Raw genomic sequence first — 21,501 nt, forward strand, 5'->3', positions numbered from 1 at the left:
GCACGCTGTGGTTTTCGTCTGGATAGAAAACTGAGCAAGAAGAGGAACTGCTCGAGTTTCTACAGACTCAGTAACACATTCACAGAGAAGCCAAACAGAAAAGAACCTCACTTTTTACAACATCAGAACAAATCAAACATGGGCTGCTTTTTCTTTTTTATTCTCATCATTTCCAGTAAGTACATTTCTCATACCCTGTTCTATCCTATTCATTATTCATGAGCAGAATAAAGCATTGACTCCATCAAAAACTAAGTATTGAAGTAGCCTTCAGAAATATATTGTATTATTAGGGCTGTCAAACTATTAAAAAATTTTATCGTGATTAAGTCTTTGATGCAAAGCATATGCACAGCCCTTCTAATGCAGAACATGGGTCAAAAATGACCCGCTTTCATTTTCCAGGTTATTTCATGCTGACTGAGTTTTTCTTTGCTCTATCTTTTGAAATCAATTTATTTTATGATTGAATATTCCAAGTATTCTTTAAATATCTTGTTTTTAATTACCACAAATCATTAATTTAATTTTTTCTTTCCTACTTTATGAACAAAAATACTTTTTATATTACTACACATGGGTCATCCAAATGTGATTTAAAATTAAATGTCTTAATACTATAATAATAATTTGTTTCAAGTAATTACTTTAGCAGTGAATGGGGCCAGTTATTTATTTATTAACTATGTAGTTAGCTAAGCCAACTACAATAAAATTAGCTAACTAAAGTAGAATATGTCAACAGCTCGGTAGCTAATAGTAATTACTTGTAACTTTCTGACAAGTAATCTACTCACTCTCAAGGTAACCTAAACATAATCAGTTTTTTTCTAAGGTAATGTTAGAACAATTGAAAAACATTACTTCCATGTATTAGATGGGCAAAGGGCGCTGTGCTGAGCTGTGAAATGTCTGACACAAGCACAATTCACAGTTCCCACCAAACGCTGGAGTAAATGCATGCGGGTCGGTTCTGACCCATGTGTGTAAACTTGATGTAGAATTACAAAAGCTGTGCTTGTTCATAACTTAAGAAAGGAAAAATAAAAATGATTTGTGCTAAACAAAAACAAGATATTTACTGCATATTTGGAAAAGTAAATGACAAAATGAATTTATTTCAAAAGTATATCACAGAAACACTCAGCCATACTAGTACATGAAATAACCTGGAAAATGAATGCAGGTCGTTTTTGACCCATGTTGTGCATTAGAAGGGTAGTGATACAAAAAGGGGTTTTATTCAAAAAGTAAGAAAGAAAAAAATAAAAAGGATGTACGATGATCAAAAACAAGTTAATTGAGGAATACCTTGAATACTGAATGATGGAATTAATTTATTGCAAAGATATAGAAGATAAAAACTCAGCCGGGTCACTTTTGACCCATGTTTTGCATCAAAGGGTTAATCTCAGAATTTCATATAGTTAATTGCGATTAATCATTTTTTTTAAATCTATGTAAATGAATAAGGCTTTTAAAGTGAAATGTTACAATTAAAACGGTGAACACATTTTATGCTAAAAGTACTTGTTAAAAACTGCTGGGACAAGAGAAAATGGTAAGGGAGTTTATTCACTCACATACTAGGCAGTACTGAACATACAAAACACAAAATTGGATTTTGTGATGGATTAGGGAGCTGTAGTCTCAAATATAAAACATGTAGTCACATACTACTGTGTCTCAGTTCAGACATGTGTGACAAAAGAAAAAAAATGAAATAAAACTTCAATTGTGCTGGAGTTGTATTCAGTCACAGCCTATAGGACTTCACTAGTCTGGTTAACACCAGACCATATCACAAGTGAAATATGGTCTGGAATCCGCCTACTGAATTTCTCGTAGGGGAGGTGTGGTTTACGATTGTCAATGGCCGTTTATTGGACGTTGCGAATGTCTATCATTTGGCGTATACGTAGCCCATGACCAATCATGGCAGTTGTACCCGGTGATGTAGTTAGAGCGACGAAGAAAGACTGTAACGCCAAACGCTGTTCTTTTTTTAAAACAAACTTTCGCTCTAAACTATTCAAAGCAGTGTCTAAAGCTTGATCGAAAGTTTGGTTCGTCTCGCTCGCCGCCATGTTAAATGTGATCCGTAAACAGTCCCAAATAAACTACAAGCTTCTGTTTGTCGAGTAGTACGCGTCACCGTCTTTCCACCCCTCCCCACTCTCTGATTGGCTCCCTAACTCAGGCGAGCCTTTAGACCAGGGGTGGGCAAACTTTTTGGCTCAGGGGCCACGTTGACTTTTGAAATTTGCCAGGCGGGCCGGGCCAGCACCAAATTCATACATATCGAACATAAACCGGAAAAGCTTTAGTGTTATTGTAAGGCCTTCACTGACAGAGACCCAAATGCAGATCAGATTGACATTTATTTTAGTTCTCAGTCAACAAAGGCAGAGCAGAAAAATGTTTGCAGTTCAATAGATTGGCACTGGATCCATCCAGAAAAGTAACACACACACACACACACACACACACACACACACACACGACAGTAAGAAAAGTAGCACACTTAATTCTTAAATTACATCTTTGAGCTGCCAGGATGAGTAGGATGCCAGTGTATTTGTATATTTGTATCATTTTATACATACAACTAAATTGCATATCATTAAATTGAACTAAATTACATATCAGTACATATCATTTTTGTACATTTCACTGAACTCGTAGATTTACACCTGAGTGTTTTTTTTTAACCATCCACTTCCAGCCTGCCAGTACAACCAACCACCATTAGTAGGAGAGGTACCACACCATTCCAAAATGTTTGCAGTTCAACAGTTTGGGTACCACACCATGCCAACATGTTTGCAGTTCAATGGTTTGGCACTGGATCCATCCAGCCCACAAAATCAAACAAAACGGCTCAAGAAAGCAAAAAACTCCAAACTGGTTTTCAGGTTCAAAGTCACTCACTGAAATATTTCCAGTCCTCAAAAAATCAAAACACAGGTTCCAAACAGGTTTTCATATTCCAAAAGGCCACTCATAGATCAGAATAACCTCCACAGGCAAAAGTCCAGGAACAGATATAAGCAGAAGCAAGGTCAGCTGCTCATAAAACACCTATAATAGCAGACAGGGACATAAATGAGGGGCGGAGCAGACACCCAAAAGCACATGGTACCTAGGTCACAACCAGGTGTAGTCTGCTTTTTTGCAGTGGGTATACTCAGTGCTTGCCATGCAACGCCCCCCGGGAAAAAAAATTTATACTCACACACACATATAACACGTGTGTGTTGTGGCTATTACTTGTACTCATCCATCTTGTAACTGTCCGATAACCTGAAAGCAACACCTCATGAGCACCATCACTGCCTAATGCAGAGTAATATGCATCTTGAAACTGGTTTTGTGTACAGATCTACTGTATGCAAAACAAATGTGGTTTAAATGTACAAAATTTATAAAATTTTGATTCACCGTTCAACTTAAGATAAGTGGGCTTTTCCATCATTGTTTTTTTTTATTTTTCATGTATCAAGAAAATTTTACATTGACATGTAAATTAAACACATATCACACAATGTTTTTAACATATTAAATGCATTTCTTATTTCTTATCTATTCAGCACATCAGCTTAAATGAACAAGAAAACATCCTAGATGTGCTAAAACAAATGTTTGCTTCAAAGAAGAAAAAAATAATTTAATTAACAAATATGCAATGCCCTTCAGTGTGTTAGTCCACAAGCCCTGCAAAAAAGGTCTACAGGACTTTCCAGGTGTTTTTATATTCTGGCATTTGAGGTCTGCATTGCCTCCTTGGTTGTGTTGCAGAGTGATGGCTGAGGACACTTCTGAAAACACTGAAATAGTGTCGTTTGTTTTTGTTTCATGATTTCGCAAGCTTGATTGAATGCTAGATAATGCCGCGTAGTCTGTCATGACTGAATAAGCACTGTTGCTTAGCAACAAGTCAAAGGCAACAGGCATCAAACTACGTAGCTTCGTACGACCTGTATGCTTTCCTCTCTATTCTGACGTCATTTGACTGGCTACATACACGGCAAGTGCAGACGGCTGGCTTGACTGACATAGCAACAGTTGCTATGGGGGGGGGGCGGAGCTCCCGGAAGGGTCAATTCTCTGCTCTTGGATCAACTCGCAACGCCTTGAGTGCTGAGTCGGCTCTGTCAGCGTCTAATAAATGAAGCCCATAGGATTTGAATTGAATAGGCGCTTGTAGCGCTAAAGCGCGTTTGGTGGACACAGGCATCTAGGAATGGAACTGTGGAACATTCATCTGACAATGTTGACGTTGGTTTGGCCAGTTCAAATAACGAATATATTTTTCGGCAGGCGTATGCGCATACGCAAATCACTGAGCTCTTCAGTGAGTATACGGAAATCGCTGAGCTTTTCCAGTGGGCATACGGCGTATACCTGCGTATCACGTAGACTACACCACTGGTCACAACCGGACGTACGATTTTTTTTGCTCGTGGAGAAAGACGCGCGCTGGCTGTAAGTTTGTCTTGCAACCTGAAAAAAATGTAAGCGCCCGTAGAGTTTGTTTGACATGACAAAGAACCTCTGCAGCCGGTCTGCGGCTCGAAAATCAGCACATCATGCGCGCCCTCCGTGCGTTTCTTGCACGTAGACCGGCCGTAGGAGCACGTACGGCCGGTTGTGACCTAGGCTTTAAAAACAAACCCCAGCACTACAGCAGCCAACCACGACAACCAAAATTTATACTTTTTATATAATTTCTACTTTTTATATTATTATGTCTGTAAACATGTGACTACCATCTTATTACAGCTCCAACATAGTTTTAAAAAGAGAAAGTGTTAATACTCACATTCACTCCGCAACCGCTGAGCTGTATTCGTCCGTTCTTGCGCTGACTGGTTGTTAGCATAATTAGCATGCTTGGAGGAAAAGTGCCGTTTGATGTTATATATTCCTTTAAAACTGCAACGGTTTCTTTGCAAATAAGGCATACAGCCTTTGATCGGACTTCAGCAAAAAATATGTAGTTGTCCATTCTTTACTGAACACCCTGCACTCACTGTCCACTTTTCTTCTTTTAGGACCACTCACTGTAAAGTTTTATCCTGTGTTCTCGAGATCATCAGTGGCACGGGCGCCAGAATGACTTCCATGGCACGCGCTGCACCACTCTGCAAATGTAATCTCGCGTGAATACGACTGAATGGAAAGACGGATCTCTAGAACACCTGTCTACGTGATAACACTGACGCTTATAGTTTATAGATCTGCTCAATCGCGTTTATATGATTGTCTTCCGCGGGCCGGATTAAAAACGCCAACGGGCCGGATGTGGCCCGCGGGCAGTGTTGCCAGATATTGCTAACGTTTTCCACCCCAAAATATGTTCAAAACCGGACAAAAAGCACCTAAACCCGCCCAATCTGGCAACACTGCCCGCGGGCCGTAGTTTGCCCACCTCTGCTTTAGACCATAGTTTCCATGCTGTCTTTTCAGATCGGAACGATTGTGCAAAGCAGCATGGGATTTCCCAGGCTAGGACTTCACAGTGCTGTGCAAACAAAAATAAATTGCAGTTGGACTTCAATAAAGACATTTAGTGTCATATCACAGTGCTACAGCATACTGAAATCTCACTTTACAAAAGTATTTTAGAACTGCAAAGTGCATACCAAAACCAACTCAATCACACTCTTCTTCTGAAATGAAACTTCCCGTTTAACAGACCTTTCTCCATCACTTACTCTTACTGCAGCAGCGCGCGACAAACCTCAACATGAACTACGGGTGGCTCGCAGGGCCAAATTAGAATTTGCGTTAACGGCACTATTTTTTTTAATCGCGATAAATTGAGATCGCGTTAATGCGTTATTATTGCGTTAACTTCGACAGCCCTATGTATTATCAAATATCTCATATATTTTATTTGCATTGAGTAATATAGTGTTTTTCTGTTCTGTATGCAGGTGTTGCCAGTCAGGATTACAGGCATTTTAGTGTTAAAACTGGAGGATCTGTCACCATCCCGTGTCATTATGACAGGAAATATATACAACATAAGAAATACTGGTGCTCTGGTACAACATTAAATTTCTGCACTATTGAGGCGTATACAAATGAAACACGGGGGAAAGTGACAGTGACTGATCACCCAGCTGAGAGACTCTTTACTGTGACTTTGAATAATCTCCAGACAGAAAACACTGGATGGTACTGGTGTGCTGTAGAGATATCTGGAGGGCCAGATGTTAAAGAATACCTTTATATCACAGTGAAATCAGGTATAAAGTTACAAATTGCAAATAATTTGGGAATTCAGCAGATTAATCGTCATCATAAAGATTAATCATACCTAACTGACTATATACAGTATTTGTGCTCAGATCCTGATCTGTCTGTGATGAAGAGCAGTGTGAGTGCTGAGGAAGGAGGCAGCGTCACAGTCCACTGTCTCTACAGCGCTGCGTATCAGAAGAAACAGAAGCAGTGGTGCAGATTCAAAGACCGGCAGTGCATCACATTGGGGAAAACTGGGAAACCCAAGACATCAACAGTGCAACTCAGGGATGATGAGAGAAGAAGAAACTTCAGTGTGCAGATGAATGGACTGAACAAGAGTGACGCTGGCTGGTACTGGTGCAGAGCAGGAGATCTACAGGTTCCTGTTCACATCAATGTCACTGATCCACCACCAGGTATCATCACATACACTGATCTCTACTTTAAACACATGATGAGATCGAAATCACATTGATTATTTTTCTGTTTCTTAGTTTTGACTACAACAGTGATGGCAGCCAGTCATCAAGCCACTACTCATGAAGGAGGAAGTTAAGTAGAAAAGCTCCATTTTATTTGACGTCCATATTTACAAGTCTGGCGGCACGGTGGTGTAGTGGTTAGCGCTGTCGCCTCACAGCAAGAAGGTCCTGGGTTCGAGCCCCGGGGCCGGCGAGGGCCTTTCTGGGCGGAGTTTGCATGTTGTCCGCGTGGGTTTCCTCCGGGTGCTCCGGTTTCCCCCACAGTCCAAAGACATGCAGGTTAGGTTAACTGGTGACTCTAAATTGACCGTAGGTGTGAATGTGAGTGTGAATGGTTGTCTGTGTCTATGTGTCAGCCCTGTGATGACCTGGTGACTTGTCCAGGGTGTACCCCGCCTTTCGCCTGTAGTCAGCTGGGATAGGCTCCAGCTTGCCTGCGACCCTGTAGAAGGATAAAGCAGCTAGAGATAATGAGATGAGATGAGATTTACAAGTCTGTACAACTGCTCTCATTTTGTTTTTGTAACATGATATACCACAGTAATGGGTTGATAACATTTTTCTTTAGGCAGGCGAAAATATGAGCAGAAATGGATCAACTTGAAAAAGCGAATTAAGCATGAAGTTAAATCTTACACAATGATGATGATCCTGTAGCCTGTAGCCACATTAAAATCAATGATGCACAGCTTACTGCATCGTCTACAAGGACAAAAGAAAGCTTGTAATGACTTATCCAGGCTTTTATACGCATTAGCCTGTAGATGAATTGAGTGTAACCTGCACATTAAAGAGCAGGCAACACTTTCCTCCAAGTGTTCAGCAGCCCTCTAATATAGTATAAGCAGCAGTTCATAAAATGGCTTCACGTGTCTTGGAGGAAGCACATGTTGGCCTTCACGCCACCTGGCATGTGATGAGGATGGGAATTGGAAAACGGCCAAATTGGAGAAAAAAACTGTACCTGTATATAAATCTAACTCCATTACTACGTATATGGAAAGGAAAGTGAATGTAGTCACCATGACCTTAAATACGTGTAAACATTTTTATTTCATTAAACATAACTCAGAGTGCTCAAGCTTTACTTTGTCTTTTTCTTTTATGTTTTAAATACAGATCTGTCTCAAAGTACAGTCCAGGTAAGATCAAATGTACATTTTATTGAGAAAATTAATAAAACTCTTCTTCTTCTTTTTCTTCACTATTTGTGCTTCTCACATTAAGTATTTCTGACCCACATCAGCGTCGACCTGTGAGGAAACCACGTAAGTGTAAACCACATCCATTCTTTATTAAAGGAAAGGGCGTTGAACATTTCCAGTCAGGGGTGTCAAAGACATCTTTAAATGTATGTTTCAATATGTAGAAATATTGTAATCTGGCCCACCAAAGGATTTTACAGTTCATGTTCTGAATGAAAATCTTGTGGATTGGAGTGGGGTCACTGCACAAACACTTCAGCGTTCTGAGTACTACTCCGGTGTTTCTGGTTCCTTCTCTAAACACGCAGTAGAAAACCCACATCAACAACCAAAGATCCATTAAGGCTTGTAAATGTGAGAAATTTTAGTAGTAAAGAGTAAATAATAATAATAGTAGTAGTAGTAGTAGTAGTACAGTCCCTGATGCCCCTGTCTCAACTTATTTGAAAATTTTGCAAGCATCAAATTCAGAATGAGTGTATCATTAAAAGTTATTCCATGAAATCAAGCCATACATGACCTGGCAGCCAATGAGGCGCGTAGCACCAAGTCGGCTGTAAGCCATGTACGACGAGATTGAGTGGGTAACTGTTTCATTCTATCCACATTACTGGGTTTTGAGAAACAGGGCATTTTTATTTTTTGCAAATTCGATAAATAAAAACTTTCTACAAAACGTCCGACAAAATCATTTCCACTTAGAATGTAAACAAACCGGTGAAATGACAGGAGCAATTTGTGAAAAATGTGATAATTCTTGAAAAAAAAAGTTCTTATCATCAAATACTTTTATTCCAAATTTTGTTGATTTTTTTTTAATTAGTATTTGTTGGGGTTTTGGTTTTGAGTAGAGTTTTTATTTCATCCTCGGTTAGTTCAGCAAGATGCTCCGCCATTTTGTTTTTCTTCTTCTTTAGTCTTTTCTGGTGGCAAAGCAACTTATGCATTACCGCCACAGACTGGGCTGGAGTGTAGAATGGGAGATATTGGAGGGGGGAAAAAACCTGTATTCTTTGAACTACAGTGCCTTGCAAAAGTATTCATCCCCCTTGGTGTTTGTCCTGTTTTGTCGCATTACAAGCTGGAATTAAAATGGATTTTTGGGGGGTTAGCACCATTTGATTTACACAACATACCTACCACTTTAAAGGTACGCAATGTTTTTTTGTTTTTTTTATTGTGACACAAACAATAATTAAGATGAAAAAACAGAAATCTGGAGTGTGCATAAGCATTCACACACACCCAAAAGTCAATACTTTATAGAGCCACCTTTTGATACAATTACAGCTGCAAGTCTCTTGGGGTATGGCTCTATTAGTTTAGCACATCTAGCCACTGGGATTTTTGCCCATTCCTCAAGGCAAAACTGCTCCAACTCCTTCAAGTTAGGTGGGTTGTGTTGGTGTACAGCAATCTTCAAGTTATGCCACAGAGTCTCAATTGGATTGAGGTCTGGGCTTTGACTAGGCCATTCCAAGACATTTAAATGTTTCCCTTTAAACCACTCCAGTGTAGCTTTCGCAGTATGTTTAGGGTCATTGTCCTGCTAGACTATGAACCTTCGTCCCAGTCTCAAACCTCTGGCTGACTCAAACAGGTTATCCTTCAGAACTGCCCTGTATTTAGTGCCATCCATCTTTCCTTCAGTCCTGACCAGCTTTCCTGTACCTGCAGATGAAAAACATCCCCACAGCATGATGCTGCCACCACCATGCTTCATTGTAGGGATGGTATTCTCAGGGTGTTGGGTTTGCGCCACACATGGCATTTCCCATGATGGCCAAAAAGATCAATTTTTGTCTCATTTGACCAGAGAATCTTCTTCCATGTGTTTGGGGAGTCTGCCACATGCTGTTGGGCAAAGTCCAAATGTGATTTTTTAAGCAATGACTTTTCTGGCCACTTTTCCATAAAGCCCCAATCTGTGGAGTGTACAGTGGTGCTTGAAAATTTGTGAACCCTTTAGAATTTTCTATATTTCTGCATAAATATGACCTAAAACATCAGATTTTCACACAAGTCCTAAAAGTAGATAAAGAGAACCCAGTTAAACAAATAAGACAAAAAATATTATACTTGGTCATTTATTTATTGAGGAAAATGATCCAATGTTACATATCTGTGAGTAGCAAAAGTATGTGAACCTTTGCTTTCAGTATCTGGTGTGACCCCCTTGTGCAGCAATAACTGCAACTAAGCATTTCTGGTAACTGTTGATCAGTCCTGCACACCGGCTTGGAGGAATTTTAGCCCATTCCTCCGTACAGAACAGCTTCAACTCTGGGATGTTGGTGGGTTTCCTCACATGAACTGCTCACTTCAGGTCCTTCCACAACATTTCGATTGGATTAAGGTCAGGACTTTGACTTGGCCACTCCAAAACATTAACTTTATTCTTCTTTAACCATTCCTTGCTAGAATGACTTGTGTGCTTAGGGTTACTGACCCACCTTCTTTTGAAATTCAGTTCATGGACAGATGTCCTGACATTTTCCTTTAGAATTCACTGGTATAATTCAGAATTCATTGTTCCATCAATGATGGCAAGCCATCCTGGCCCAGATGCAACAAAACAGGCCCAAACCATGATGCTATCACCACCATGTTTCACAGATGGGATAAGGTTCTTATGCTGGAATGCAGTGTTTTCCTTTCTCCAAACATAACGCTTCTCACTTAAACCAAAAAGTTCTATTTTGGCCTCATCCATCCAAAAAACAGTTTTCCAATAGCCTTCTGGCTTGTCCACGTGATCTTTAGCCAACTGCAGATGCGCAGCAATGGTTTTTTTGGAGAGCAGTGGCTTTCTCCTTGCAACCCTGCCATGCACACCATTGTTGTTCAGTGTTCTCCTGATGGTGGACTCATGAACATTGGCTAATGTTAATGTGAGAGAGGCCTTCAGTTGCTTAGAAGTTACCCTGGGGTCCTTTGTGACCTCGCTGACTATTACACACCTTGCTCTTGGGGTGATCTTTGTTGGTCGACCACTCCTGGGGAGGGTAACAGTGGTCTTGAATTTCCTCCATTTGTACACAATCTATCTGACTGTGGAATGGTGGAGTCCAGACTCTTTAGAGATGGTTTTGTAACCTTTTCCAGCCTGATGAGCATCAACAACGCTTTTTCTGAGGTACTCAGAAATCAGGTTCATGCCATGATACACTTCCACAAACATGTGTTGTGAAGGTCAGACTTTGATAGATCCCTGTTCTTTAAATAAAACAGGGTGCCCACTCACCCCTGATTGTCATCCCATTGATTGAAAACACCTGACTCTAATTTCACCTTCAAATTAACTGCTAATCCTAGAGGTTCCCATTTCTGTACTTATGCCACTCACATATGTAATATTGGATCATTGTTCTCAATAATTAAATGACAAGTATAATATTTTTGTCTCATTTGTTTAACTGGGTTCTCTTTATCTACTTTTACGTGTGAAAATCTGATGATGTTTTAGGTTAAATTTATAGAAATACAGAAAATATAGAAATATAGAAAATTCTAAAGGGTTCACAAGCTTTCAAGCACCACTGTATGGCTGAAAGTGGTCCCATCTCCACTGTGAATCTTTGCAGTTCCCTCAGCATTATCATTGGTGTCTTTGTTGCTTCTCTGATTTATGCCCTCCTTGCCCGGTCTGTGAGTTTTGGTGGGCAGCCTTCTCTTGTATGTGGTGGTGCCATATTCTTTCCATTTTGCTATAATGGATTTAATGGTGCTCCCTGGGATATTTAAAAGGTTGGTATTTTTTTTTTATGACCCAACCCTGATCTATACTTCTCCAGAACTTTGTCTCTGACCTGTTTGGAGGCTCCTTGGTTTTCATGTTGCTTGCTTAGTAGTGTTGAAGAGTCAGGGTCCTTCCAGAACAGGTTGATTTTATACAGACATCACGTGACAGATCATGTGACACTTTGATTGCACACAGGTGGATCTCATCTCATCTCATTATCTCTAGCCACTTTATCCTGTTCTACAGGGTCACAGGCAAGCTGGAGCCTATCCCAGCTGACTACGGGCGAGAGGCGGGGTACACCCTGGACAAGTCGCCAGGTCATCACAGGGCTGACACATAGACACAGACAACCATTCACACTCACATTCACACCTACAGTCAATTTACACTACCGTTCAAAAGTTTGGGGTCACCCAGACAATTTTGTGTTTTCCATGAAAAGTCACACTTTTATTTACCACCATAAGTTGTAAAATGAATAGAAACTATAGTCAAGATGTTTTTCTGGCCATTTTGAGCATTTAATCGACCCCACAAATGTGATGCTCCAGAAACTCAATCTGCTCAAAGGAAGGTCAGTTTTATAGCTTCTCTAAAGAGCTAAACTGCTTTCAGCTGTGCTAACATGATTGTACAAGGGTTTTCTAATCATCCATTAGCCTTCTGAGGCAATGAGCAAACACATTGTACCATTAGAACACTGGAGTGATAGTTGCTGGAAATGGGCCTCTATATACCTATGGAGATATTGCACCAAAAAACAGACATTTGCAGCTAGAATAGTCATTTACCACATTAGCAATGTATAGAGTGGATTTCTGATTAGTTTAAAGTGATCTTCATTGAAAAGAACAGTGTTTTTCTTTCAAAAATAAGGAAATTTCAAAGTGACCCCAAATATTTGAACGGTAGTGTCAAGTCACCAGTTAACCTAACCTGCATGTCTTTGGACTGTGGGGGAAACCGGAGCACATGGAGGAAACCCACACAGATAACATGCAAACTACGCACAGAAAAGCCCTCGCCAGCCCCAGGGCTCGAACCCAGACCTTCTTGCTGTGAGGTGACAGCGCTAACCACTACACCACTGTGCTGCCCACAGGTGGATCTTAACCAACTAATTATGTGACTTATGAAGTGACTTAGTTGGACCAGCTCTCATTTAGTGGTTTCATACGAAAGGGGGTGAATACTTATGCACACTCCAGATTTTTGTTTTTTCATCTTAATTATTGTTTGTGTCATAATGAAAAAAAAAACAATATGCACCTTTAAAGTGGTAGGCATGTTGTGTAAATCAAATGGTGCTGACCCTCCAAAAATCCATTTTAATTCCAGCTTCTAATGCAACAAAATGGGACAAACACCAAGGGGGATGAATACTTTTGCAAGGCACTGTATTTCTGTTTCTTTTAAATACTCAATAACAGAGTCGCCATTTTGTTTTTCTCTACTCATGGTATATGAGCTGATATCCTAGTCGCAGTCAATCAGATTGCACGATTGCTCAGATCCAGTGAATGTGGATAGGATATATATAAGTTTAAACATTAAATGCCTTGTCTTTGTATTGTATTCAGTTGGATACAGGTTGAAAACGGTTTGCAAATCATTGCCTTCTGTTGTTTTTATTTATGTTTAAACCTTTTCGGAATTGGGGTTGTTGCAGTAGCAGCAATAATAATACTACAAATTATAATAATAATATTATTATTATTATAGCAATTAATTTAATTGCTGATGCAAGTGTTGCCTCATCACATGTTGTAAGACACACTGATCGATCCCTGGTGTGTTTTATGTTTCAGAAAGCCAGGGCACTTCTGTATTGCAAACAACTGAAGGCTGTGATCCTGAGAATTTAAAAAGCTGGCACGTCTGATTTCTATAATTATATAATGTTTTGTAAAAACAGCACAGTCAGTCTTGTATTATTCCTTACATATCAGTTCCAATACAGTATTTTATCGCAGAAATTGTACGTTTTTTACTGTGCGCTTTTGAAAAGACAGGAGAAAAACCACATATTTCACTTAACAGATCAATAAAGTACATCTATCTATCTATCTATCTATCTATCTATCTATCTATCTATCTATCTATCTATCTATCTATCTATCTATCTATCATATAATGGACATTCTTAGTCAATGGAGTTTCTCTGTGATATCAAAAGAGCATTCCTTTTCTAAGCAATATATAAACATTGAGTGAAGTTATATTTGTATGCTATTGTGTCGTTAACTACTGCAAATAAAGCTTGTATTTTGTTCCAACATGTGTCTCTGACTTGCTAAATGTCTGAATGAGATATTCTAAGGTGTCATGTGCATGAAGAATGTGAGTACAGTTTTCATGCACTCTTCCATCCTATTTTACATTCACGTGCAGAATAAACCTTTGATACATTAAACCCTGGGCGGCACGGTGGTGTAGTGGTTAGCGCTGTTGCCTCACAGCAAGAAGGTCCGGGTTCGAGCCCCGTGGCTGACGAGGGCCTTTCTGTGCAGAGTTTGCATGGTCTCCCCGTGTCCACCAGGTGCTCCGGTTTCCCCCACAGTCCAAAGACATGCAGGTTAGGTTAACTGGAGACTCTAAATTGACCGTAGGTGTGAGTGTGAATGGTTGTCTGTGTCTATGTGTCAGCCCTGTGATAACCTGGCGACTTGTCCAGGGTGTACCCCGCCTTTCGCCCGTAGTCAGCTGGGATAGGCTCCAGCTTGCCTGCGACCCTGTAGAACAGGATAAAGTGGCTAGAGATAATGAGATGATGAATGATGAGACATTAAACCCTGGTACTGGTGCATTGCAGGAGATCTGCAGGTTCCTGTTCACATCATAGTCTGTGAGCCACCTCCAGGTTTTTATCACATACACTGATCTCTAGTTTAACATACGATATGCTAGATATCACACTTTTTTTTTTTGACACTGATTCCACTCACTCAGGGGCAGCACAGTGGTGTAGTGGTTAGCACTGTCACCGCACAGCAAGGAAGTTCTGGTTTCGAGCCCAGCGGCCAACCAGGGCCTTTCTGTGTAGAGTTTACTCCACAGTCCAAAGACATGCAGTTGGGTTAACAGGCTACTCTAAATTGTCCATAGGTGTGAGTATGCAGCAAGGAACTGGCCACCCAACTGCTGCAGTTCTGACCAAGTCAACCAAACATGGTTTGCCTCAGGGTCAGCAGTGACGATGACAACCAATGTTACAACTTACATGCTCCATTTTATTCAAAGCCCATATTTACAGGTCTGCACAACTGTTGTAATTTTGTCTTTGTAATGTGTCCTAAAAATGTGTCCAACTATTATCAGAATGGCAGGCAAGCTGGAGCCTATCCCAACTGACTATGGGCGAGAGGCGGGGTACACCCTGGACAAGTCGCCAGGTCATCGCAGCTGTATCCATATATAGATGGATATTGTCACAGGGGGTTCAAAAGCGAAGCCAAGTGGTCTCTGAGTCCCTCTAGTGGCAGACAGAAGCATGGATGCGCCATGGGCTCACCGGTATCCCCTATTGTGGCCAATTTATACATGGAGGAAGTGGAACATATAGCTTTGACCACTTTTGCAGGAGTTGCTCCCAGCCATTGGTTTAGATACGTGGATGATACCTGGGTTAAAATCAAAATCCATGAGGTGGAAGCTTTCTCGAAACACATCAATGCAGCGGATAGCAACATCAACTTCACTCGGGAGGATGTCAGTGGGAATAATCTAGCCTTCTTGGATTGTGATGTACACATTAGACAAGACAGAAGCCTTAGTATCGAGGTCTACCGGAAACCCCCACACACAGACCAGTACCTACTTTTCGACTCTCACCACCCACTGGAACATAAATTGGGGGTCATTAGGACCTTGCAACACAGGGCTCAGAACATTCCTATAACGATAGAGGGAAAAGAGAAGGAGCAGAATCATATCAAGAAAGCACTTCAGAATTGCGGTTATCCCAACTGGGCTTTCCTAATGAGCATAAAAAGGAACATAACGGACAACAATGATAACAGGAACAAATGCAAGAACATTGTCATTCCCTACATTTCTGGTCTATCTGAGAAACTCAGGAGGATCTTCTACAAACACAACATTCTGGTACATTTCAGACCCAGTAACACCCTGAAGCAGAAACTGGTCCACCCTAAGGACAGAATACCCAGACACAAACAGGACAACGTAGTGTATGCAATTCAGTGCAGTGAGGAATGCACGGACTCGTATATTGGGGAAACAAAATAACCGCTATACAGGCGCTTGGCTCAACACAGGAGAGCCAGCTCCTCAGGCCAGGACTCGGCTGTCTACATTCATCTTAACAACAAAGGACACTCATTTCAGGATTGTAATGTACGCATTTTAGCCAGAGAGGATCGTTGGTATGAGCGAGGAGTTAAAGAAGCCATTTTTGTCAACCTGGAACGGCCATCACTGAACAGTGGTGGGGGTCTAAGACATCATTTATCAACCATCTACAAAGCGGTCTTGGACACTCTTCCCAGACAGCTGGGTGTACGCCAGGACCCAGCTGTTTTCGGTGACTCACAGGAGGACAGAGAGAGTCAGCTTTCCATTGATCACCCTAATGGGCAATCCTTTGATCACCCTAATGACTCGCCGTTCACACCCAGACTCCAGTGACCCACACCAACATGATGCCTCAATGACACCTTAGATGAGCTGGTCATCAGAATTCTGATTCTGATCCAGGAAAGGATAAATATCTGATACTCCCTATTAGGCTACATCCACACGACAATGGCAACGAGATTTTATTTAAAAAAATATCGCTTCCACATGGGCAATGGATCAGTAAAATATCAGGTACATATGGCAACGCAACGCTTGCTGAAAACGATGCAATACACATGCCACACCACTAGGGGCGCTGTAAGACGGTCCCATCGGAGACACCAGAACAATAGAAGAAGTAAACGCATGCGCATAAACCCCTTCTACCCGGTGTGAAGCACTCACAGGAACAAACACACAACAACAAGAAGATGACTGCAACTACGCGAGGAAATCGTGCCTTGTGTGTGTACAAATTAGTTTTATTAGTGTGCATAGTTTTATATAACTTAATTTTCTTATTGTGTGTGAACATTTTGAAAAGCATTTTATATAATTTAGATAACTTTTTATATTGTGTGTGAACATTTTGAAAAGCAGTCTTATCCAATAAAAAAAAGAAATTCAAGAAATGGTTCAGTTACTTGTTTATTTAAAAGAAAAGCTGTATACAAAAGTGAATGCAATGCAGTGGTTCATACAAAACAGCGAGAGTTCTGCTTGTTCTAGTCATGTGGTTATGATGTCATCGTAAACAAATCCGTTCTACTTATCCAGACGACTTCGCAATGGCGCCGTTGCCAGATTTTTCCACTCTGGAACCCGTTCTCAAAAAATATCGTTGTGGGGCACCCAAAACGCCGGTGCCGTGTGGACGCCAGGGCGAAACGATAAACAATTTTATCAGATTCACCTGAATCCGTTGCCGTGTGGACAGGGCCTTAGTCAGACAGAACTGAGGAAGCCTTTCGGACTCGAGGTGAAATGTTTTCAAGAACCTTCAAGCAAGTCCAGTTGCCCTTTTCTACCACCCACAGTTTAAATTTCTCATGTATGTCTTTTGAGTTGTGTGTGTGATTAAAAACTAAACTTATAGAGAGGACTCCCAGTAATATTATTGATTGTACATCTATCTATCTATCTATCTGTCTCACAGAAATGTGTTTTTTGAACCCATATAAGAGTAAATTAGAAGAGTTCATTAGAAATCGTGTAAAATGGCAGCAAACATATGAACCTATTTATGGCTTTGACGATGTGGTGCAAACCTTCGCTGAGAGTTACGTGAATTAGTAAAACTAGAAAATCTATTGTGTACACCATGTGTCAACTGTAACGCGGCTGTGATAAACCAGACGCTCGCGGATTATAAATGAACTCAAGGTTTTAATGAGAAAAGGGTAATCAAAAACAGTGTACAAAAGTCAGGCCAGGTCAATACCGAGAGATCCAAAACAATAACAAGGGCTCGACAAATCGTGGTCAGAAAACAGGCAATAGTCAAAGAACCAGGACTCAGGAGATACGGGCAAGCTAAACACAAGGGCCAGGCAAATCATAATCAGAAAACAGGCGAGGATCGAGAAACGGGCAATCAAAACACAAGGGCTAGGCGCAACAGGTAAAAACTGGAAGGCAAAAAGTGTCGTACACAGGTAAACAATCAGTACAATAACACTCAGTAGGCTTATGAAAAGTGAAGGCAATACTGTGCAAGGAACAAAACAGACAAAGGGGTATAAATACAGACATAAACAAAAAGGTGCAGGTGATTGTGATTAGAACTCAGGCGAACCACTCCTAGGAAGCGGTTCTGGATTGGACGACGGAGTGCACGTGGTAATGACTGGTGTGTGAGGAGGATTATGGGAACTGGAGTCCTGAGGGTTGAGGGTGAGCCCGGAAGCATGACATCAACATTGCAAGGTATGAAGTGATGCATGTCTTGCTTCTGGTAGGACTGGGACTGCTGATTCTTCTTCTGCTCAGTGTTATTTTCTTACAGGCTTTTCAAAGACACATTTAAATGTAAAAACTTACTGAATCCTGGACTTTCATTTTGCATCAACAAACAAATCTCTTGCAAATGTCCGACACATAATTAGGTTCTGCCACCCATTAGTGTCCTCTTGTGAGAAAAGGAAACTTGGGACATGATCTAGAATTGCAGTGTAATCAAAAGTCAAGCCATTACATGCTACACAAGTGGAAAAAAAATACAGTATCTGTAAAGTCAAACTGGTTTTTAATGGTGTTTGTTTACATTTGGGAAACACAGGGGAAAAATGTGTGTTTAGAAAACTGGGAAAAAAGTGTGTGTTTGAAAGTGAGATCACTGCAACTCAGCTGATTGACTGGAACGAGCATTGCCAGTCAGCTGATTATCAATTGCAGCTGGGCTCGTTGCAGCTGAGTGTGAGCTGCAAACTGAAGGCTCACGGGTGTGTTAATCAGCTGATTAGTTGTGGGGTGGTGAGAGACTGGTAAGAGTTGCTTTAAAACTGTTGTGCTTCTGAGCTACTCGAGCTAACACTGTGCAAATGTGGCATTTGGGAAACTGGAGAGGCAGCCGGTAAAGGCCCGGTCCCACTGCACTTACGGATGCAAAGAGGATGTAAAACGTAAAAAAATCTTTGCCATCCGTTGGAAAACGCTATGCATCTGTTGTGTACTCATTGCATACGTGCTTCATACGCTCTATCCATCGAGCATCCGTCCACTGTGATTTCATCCGCGCAAAAAGTTTTGAGCTGCACAAAACTTTTAGAACGGATGAACTTTCCGCCGTGTACGATGTAAATCCGCGACATATACGAGCAACAAACGTTCTATGTCCGTCATCATCCGTTAAATGTCTGCTGTATCCTCTCTGCATCCTCGCAACTCACATCCGCTGCAGCTGAAAACGGAAAGAGGGAGGAAACATAAGGTACATGAAACGTCTATTCATCGTTAGTAGCACGGAAATAGAAAGGATGTAAGCGTATGCATCTCGTATATAAAGTATTCAAAACGGACAAAGCGTTTATATCTGGGATGTATCTCGTATATTTAGGATGTCTGGAGTATGTCTAGAGTATGTAGAAGGACACCTAGCGCAGTGAACGGTCTGCATCCGATATACATCCGTGCAACATCCCCTTTGTTTCCATTAGGCGTACGTGATGCAGCCCCTTCATCTGCTATGCATCTGCTCTTTCTGCTATGCGTCCGCTTCTCAGTTATCACCGGTAACCCCTTCGGAGCTGTCATCCACTTCCATCCGCTTTCATCCGCTAGGCTTCCTATGAACATGCGTTTAACATCCCCGCTATATACTACTCACGTCCGTTCTTTTCCGTTCTGTTTTCGCAAATTTTCGCCAATTTTGTCCATTTCTGGAGCGGATGAAAATGGATAGAGCCACCCCCGAAATTTTGCTCGTCCACTGTGTCCTTTTTGCATACGTTTTGTGTCCATCAGCCAGTGGGACTGGGCCTTTAGCATTTGTATTTTGTTCTGCTTTACTTAATGTTGAAATTGTTTGTGTTGCATCTCTGTGTTTGGTTGGTATTTGCTTTGACAATGCGTGGCCGTGCAACAGTGTTGGGCTTTCTATTTGGATACACGCAGCATAGTGTTTGTACTCCATTGTTGGCGTCTTATTGTTTGTGTGGTTAAGTATAAACCTGGGCACAGATTCCTTCATTGCAATATTTATCTGCATTATGTGGTATTGGTAGTTGCAGTGGATTTGTGGGCTACTTAAAGAAGCTGTGAATGGCCCAATTGAGCGTACTGCTATAGCTTGTGTAGTTGTATTGGTTCTTCTGGTACAACCCCGATTCCAAAAAAGTTGGGACAAAGTACAAATTGTAAATAAAAACGGAATGCAATAATTTACAAATCTCAAAAACTGATATTGTATTCACAATAGAACATAGACAACATATCAAATGTTGAAAGTGAGACATTTTGAAATTTCATGCCAAATATTGGCTCATTTGAAATTTCATGACAGCAACACATCTCAAAAAAGTTGGGACAGGGGCAATAAGAGGCTGGAAAAGTTAAAGGTACAAAAAAGGAACAGCTGGAGGACCAAATTGCAACTCATTAGGTCAATTGGCAATAGGTCATTAACATGACTGGGTATAAAAAGAGCATCTTGGAGTGGCAGCGGCTCTCAGAAGTAAAGATGGGAAGAGGATCACCAGTTCCCCTAATTCTGCACTGACAAATAGTGGAGCAATATCAGAAAGGAGTTTGACAGTGTAAAATTGCAAAGAGTTTGAACATATCATCATCTACAGTGCATAATATCATCAAAAGATTCAGAGAATCTGGAAGAATCTCTGTGTGTAAGGGTCAAGGCCGGAAAACCATACTGGGTGCCCGTGATCTTTGGGCCCTTAGACGGCACTGCATCACATACAGGCATGCTTCTGTATTGGAAATCACAAAATGGGCTCAGGAATATTTCCAGAGAACATTATCTGTGAACACAATTCACCGTGCCATCCGCTGTTGCCAGCTAAAACTCTATAGTTCAAAGAAGAAGCCGTATCTAAACATGATCCAGAAGCGCAGACGTCTTCTCTGGGCCAAGGCTCATTTAAAATGGACTGTGGCAAAGTGGAAAACTGTTCTGTGGTCAGACGAATCAAAATTTGAAGTTCTTTATGGAAATCAGGGATGCCGTGTCATTTGGACTAAAGAGGAGAAGGACGACCCAAGTTGTTATCAGCGCTCAGTTCAGAAGCCTGCATCTCTGATGGTATGGGGTTGCCTTAGTGCGTGTGGCATGGGCAGCTTACACATCTGGAAAGACACCATCAATGCTGAAAGGTATATCCAGGTTCTAGAGCAACATATGCTCCCATCCAAACGACGTCTCTTTCAGGGAAGACCTTGCATTTTCCAACACGACAATGCCAAACCATATACTGCATCAATTACAGCATCATGGCTGCGTAGAAGAAGGGTCCGGGTACTGAACTGGCCAGCCTGCAGTCCAGATCTTTCACCCGTAGAAAACATTTGGTGCATCATAAAATGGAAGATACGACAAAAAAAGACCTGACAGTTGAGCAACTAGAATCCTACATTAGACAAGAATGGGTTAACATTCCTTTCCCTAAACTTGAGCAACTTGTCTCCTCAGTCCCCAGACGTTTACAGACTGTTGTAAAGAGAAAAGGGGATGTCTCACAGTGGTAAACATGGCCTTGTCCCAACTTTTTTGAGATGTGTCGTTGTC

At 41.1% G+C, this 21,501-nt stretch overlaps 1 protein-coding gene and 1 long non-coding RNA gene across 2 annotated transcripts in view; both read left to right on the forward strand.

The window, feature by feature from the left end:
* The window catches only part of LOC132871833 (uncharacterized), a 69,337-nt gene that overhangs the window by 17,458 nt on the left and 30,378 nt on the right, over nt 1–21,501 (forward strand). The gene's annotated exons all lie outside the window — the stretch shown is intronic.
* Nucleotides 103–13,765, forward strand: LOC132871832 (polymeric immunoglobulin receptor-like). Its single transcript, XM_060906372.1, has 7 exons — nt 103–175; nt 5,940–6,244; nt 6,344–6,668; nt 6,747–6,802; nt 7,852–7,876; nt 7,981–8,002; nt 13,493–13,765. The coding sequence occupies exons 1-7, from the start codon at nt 139–141 to the stop codon at nt 13,524–13,526; spliced, it is 804 nt and encodes a 267-aa protein (XP_060762355.1). The 5' UTR covers nt 103–138; the 3' UTR covers nt 13,527–13,765.

Source organism: Neoarius graeffei, chromosome 23, assembly GCF_027579695.1.
Source record: "Neoarius graeffei isolate fNeoGra1 chromosome 23, fNeoGra1.pri, whole genome shotgun sequence".
Lineage (NCBI taxonomy): Eukaryota > Metazoa > Chordata > Actinopteri > Siluriformes > Ariidae > Neoarius > Neoarius graeffei.